General features: G+C 46.6%; 1 protein-coding gene across 1 annotated transcript; it reads right to left on the reverse strand.

The window, feature by feature from the left end:
- Positions 1–454: 454 nt before the first annotated feature.
- On the reverse strand, positions 455–4,140 carry slitrk2 (SLIT and NTRK-like family, member 2). The gene has a single exon (XM_062476726.1). It carries the CDS (start codon positions 3,565–3,567, stop codon positions 1,000–1,002), a length of 2,568 nt encoding a protein of 855 aa, XP_062332710.1. The 5' UTR covers positions 3,568–4,140; the 3' UTR covers positions 455–999.
- Positions 4,141–4,351: the final 211 nt, after the last annotated feature.

Raw genomic sequence — 4,351 nt, forward strand, 5'->3', positions numbered from 1 at the left:
TTTATATTTTGGCGAAAGAGTAAACTGTGAGGAATTATTGTGTTATTCCTCCGAGGGAACATTTAACATTTAAACATTAGTTGATTAAAATGCACATCCATCCATCATTTAGCCAAAGGGGCTTGAGAGGGGAAAAATCCCTGTCAATATACCACACCACAGAGTCCATCAGAGAGAGAGATGTCGCCCCACCACTCCTCGCGTACATTTGTGCGCAAGCTCTCTCTTCCCTTCTTTCTCTCTCCCTCTCTCTCTTTCACACACACAGACACACTAATGATCTTAATAACACTGACCTCAAGTTCAGACTTGACAAAGTGCTTCAATGAAAATTTAATGGCGCTTATGGCGCATTGTATTGCTCATCTATAGCATACAATGTTATGCAGTCCTCTATATTTTACATCTTCAAAGATACGTTTATTCAAAACATGATTCTCTATAACCATAAATATCATATCCTCTTCATATCTGTTTAATGTAATGGACAAATAATTGGACCAATAATTCTATTTTACATAAAGATTCTTAAAATACATCACTTATAAAAAATTCAATTTGCAGAAAGCAACGATAAAATACTCAAGAGTGCAAAGGCACTTCAGGATTAAATGGGTCGCAGTGGACAGAGCCATGACCATGTGTTTCAGACTCACCATCAACAGGCTATTATGTACAGGAATGTCGATTCAATGTGTTCATGTCTGCTCATCTACAAAGGATATTGGTCTCCACACAGAAAATAAAATATAGAAATATAAAATGCACAAAGCTGTATTATACATAGTCTTGCAATACCTGCTACAGTCTTATTTGTTTCAAGTCAAGTAGAAGAAAATAATTTAAACCCTCAGGAAAATTACATGGACTGCATATACATTTACTCCTTTATACAGCTTAAAAATAAACAGGAGAAAGGCTTAAGTTGCTTTGTTTTCACTTGTCAATGTGGAGTACATAGATAGATACATATCAATGTGGTAGTAGTTGGGCCATATCTTACAACTGACTCATTGCAGTTTGTTTCTCCAGAACTTCGAGGTAGTCTGGTTCTGTTTTTAGTTTTCCGGGAAGCAGAGGGTGCTCGTTTTTTGATTGTTCAGCGTAATATTTTCTCGGAGTCCCATAGAGAACGGTTTTATTTAACCTGTCCTGGTTGTGTCGTCTCACCGACTCGTACGGGGGAACGAATGGTCTTTTAGGTAAAGTGCAAAAAGTGTAGTTCAGAGCTCCTGCTGACGGCAGGTCCTTGGCTCTCTCTGCAATGTTCTGATAAAGCAGCTCGGGCTCTCGATTGCCACACGATTGTTTGTCCGTAAAGTCCACTGTGCTTATGGTGAACGCCCCGGGGCTGCGAGACAGCTCCTGCTTCTTGGGGTTCATGGTGCTGAAGCTCAGCTCCTTCAGGTTCCTGTAGTAGGTCACCTGCTCGCTGTCCTTCTGCATGTAAATGGGATTCTGGCACATCTGCCCGACGGGAGGAGGGATGTAGTTGTACACATGGGTCTCGGCTTTGTCCGTGGTGGGCTCGCTGTTGTAGGAGCCGTATTGCACCTGGAAGGAGTTTAGATCGAGGTTGTTGGCGCTGGTCGGGACGCTCTCCACCCCCTTGCGACGCTTGAGTACGAACGCGAACAGGCCGGCCCCGAAGCACACGGACAGGATGAAGACCACGAGCAGCCCCAGGATGAGCACCGATAAAGGCACCTCGGGGTGCAACTCGGGGACCTCCTCGTCTGCCGGGGTGACCGAGGAGGAGGGTGTGGAGTCGGTGCTGGGGCTGACGGTCGGGGCCTTGGTCACCGTGACCTCGTTAGGCTCGGGGCAGATGGCGTCGTTGCGCAGGGACCTGAGCAGCCTCCCGGCGTGTTTGGAGGGCGAGTCGCACGTGATCTCGTTGACCACCACGCTCGTGCTGGACAGCTCCATCCAGTTCTTCAGGGCCACGATGTTGCATGTGCAGTCCCAGGGGTTCTCCTGCAGGTCGATCTGGATGAAGGCAGAGAGCTGGTCCAGCACTCCGCACACGGGCAGGTGGGAGAAGTGGTTGTTCCTCAGGTTGAGCCTGGTCAGCATCGTACCACCAAACACATTATCGGGGAGGGACCTTAACAGATTGTTATTCAGGAACAGCAGCTGCAGGTTGTGGAGCGAGTTAAAAGTCTGTGGTAGTATGTCCTTAATGACGTTGTATTCCAGGTATAAGTACTGCAGGCTCTGCAGCCCCACAAATAGGGATTGAGAGAGACTCTCTATATAATTGCCATTGAGGTAAAGTCTCCTCAGATTAGCCAGATTTTCAAAAGCCCCATCTTGGATAATTGCGATTCTGTTATTCCCTAAATGGAGCAGCTCCAGCGAGCTGTATTCTGCCAGATCAGTCCTGTATATGGTCTGTAAGTAATTACCTGTTAGGTGTAGCTTCTTTGGATACGAGGGCTTGGGATTCAGTTCAGTAATGTTGTGTAATTTTCGCTCCTGGCAGTTGATGTTTAATCCACTATCTGGGTTCTGTGAGGTGCAGACACATATACTGGGGCAGGTCATGGGGACAGGCGATCTCGTCTGGTAAACCATTATGGGCCCAAAAACATGTTTGTTTTTATTGGATGTTACGCGGGGGGTTGGGTGGTGTCTCATCTTAGGGGGGCGGGAGGACTTGGGGGCCCGGGTAGGGGTGATGCCTGGGTGGAGGGTAGGGGAGAGGCCCTGATATTGAGAGTCGGAGGGTGGCTGCATTGCGCGGTGACTGGAATCTCCAGCGTTTCTCCGGGGGCACAGATCCTGCTTGATTAGTTGCGTAATGTCTTTTCCATGAAGCCTGAAGGGGGTTTCACATACAATGTCTCCTACATAGACTGAGATCGTGTCCAGCCACGCTTTCAAAGGGATCAGATCACAAGTGCAATTCCACGGGTTCTCCTCCAGCTGAATCTCCATAATACCACCTATGTGCTCTAGCACACCAGCAAAAGGCAGAGTCTTTAGCCTATTACCCCGTAAATCCAAATGCGTCAACAGCACGAAGCGGAACACATTGTTAGGGAGAGAGAGCAGAAGGTTGTCGTTTAGAATCAGGACTTTGAGTTTATTCAGTTTGCTGAACGCACCTGCCTCTATTGCGCTGATGTAATTATAATCTGCCTGTAAATACTCTAAACTCTCCAAACCGGCAAACGTTTCTTCCTTGATAATCTCCAAATTATTGTTGTTGAGATGAAGTCGTTTTAAAAAACGCAGTCCGTTAAAAGCTCCTGTTTTAATCTCCTGTAACCCGTTATTGCCCAGATGAAGAGACGTGACATTTCCATAATTTACAAATTCGTTGGCATTCAGTCTGGAAAGGAAGTTGCCGTTGAGAAAGAGTTGACAAATTTTGTTTTGAGGAGGTTGAAATTGACTGACCGTTGTAAATCCTTTATTTTCACAATTAATGTTCAATACATTCTCCTTTTCCTCGCAAGCGCAACGATTCTTGCAGATATCTTTCGAAGTTTTGCGGCTCTCCGTCTTCGATGAGAAACTGGTCACCGTTAAAACGCTGAGCAACAAAACGCTGTTCAGCATTTTTACAACAATGTTGCTGAAATATCCAGCATCAACGTTGCATGAGCCTTGGAGTGGAGAATTTCACCGTGGGGCGTGCAAGCCACATTAACACACCGTTGGGTGTTAAAACGGGACCAGAGCGCACAAACGCGCAAAACTCTCCATTGACCTTCGTTACGATCCAGAAGGCAATTAAACACAGGAATCAATCACCAGGTCTTGGGTGGGCACATTTTCTACTAAGTGGATAGGTACTTCGCAAAATACTGCAATCCCTGGTAATACGCCTGAGCATTCATGCAGCACTGGCAAGCATATCCGTAGAAGCACAATCAGAAACAGCCGGTTACTCACTGAGCGACGGAGATTGCAGGCTACACTCGCCCCTCGCCTTTTCCCCACGAAACAGCATCCTTTACGAATTAAGACTCACTTTAGGACCAAAATAAAATACAGGCAGCATTGTGCACGTAGTTTCGCTTCAGTTTTCTCAACGGAAACAGTGCGAGGACTAACTCCTGAGACAGACCGAATACTGAAATCAAGCTGAGGCATTCTCCGCTCGCGCATCCGCTCCCACTGAGAGGGGTGCGTGCGCCTCAGAATCTCTGCTTTGCTTCCTCCCACATTCAAGGCATGGGACTCCTACGTCACTTGAATCGCCAATATATCAAATGAAGGGAAAAGTGTGATTGTCAGTAGTGTTGTAATAGTTTGTAGCCACACAAAGACACTCACCAGTCCTCCCTGTAGGACTAAGTGAACCCATGGTCAGATGGTAGACAAGGTGACCAACTTGTGC

Source organism: Osmerus eperlanus, chromosome 13 (genome assembly GCF_963692335.1).
Source record: "Osmerus eperlanus chromosome 13, fOsmEpe2.1, whole genome shotgun sequence".
In the NCBI taxonomy this organism is placed as follows: Eukaryota; Metazoa; Chordata; class Actinopteri; order Osmeriformes; family Osmeridae; genus Osmerus; species Osmerus eperlanus.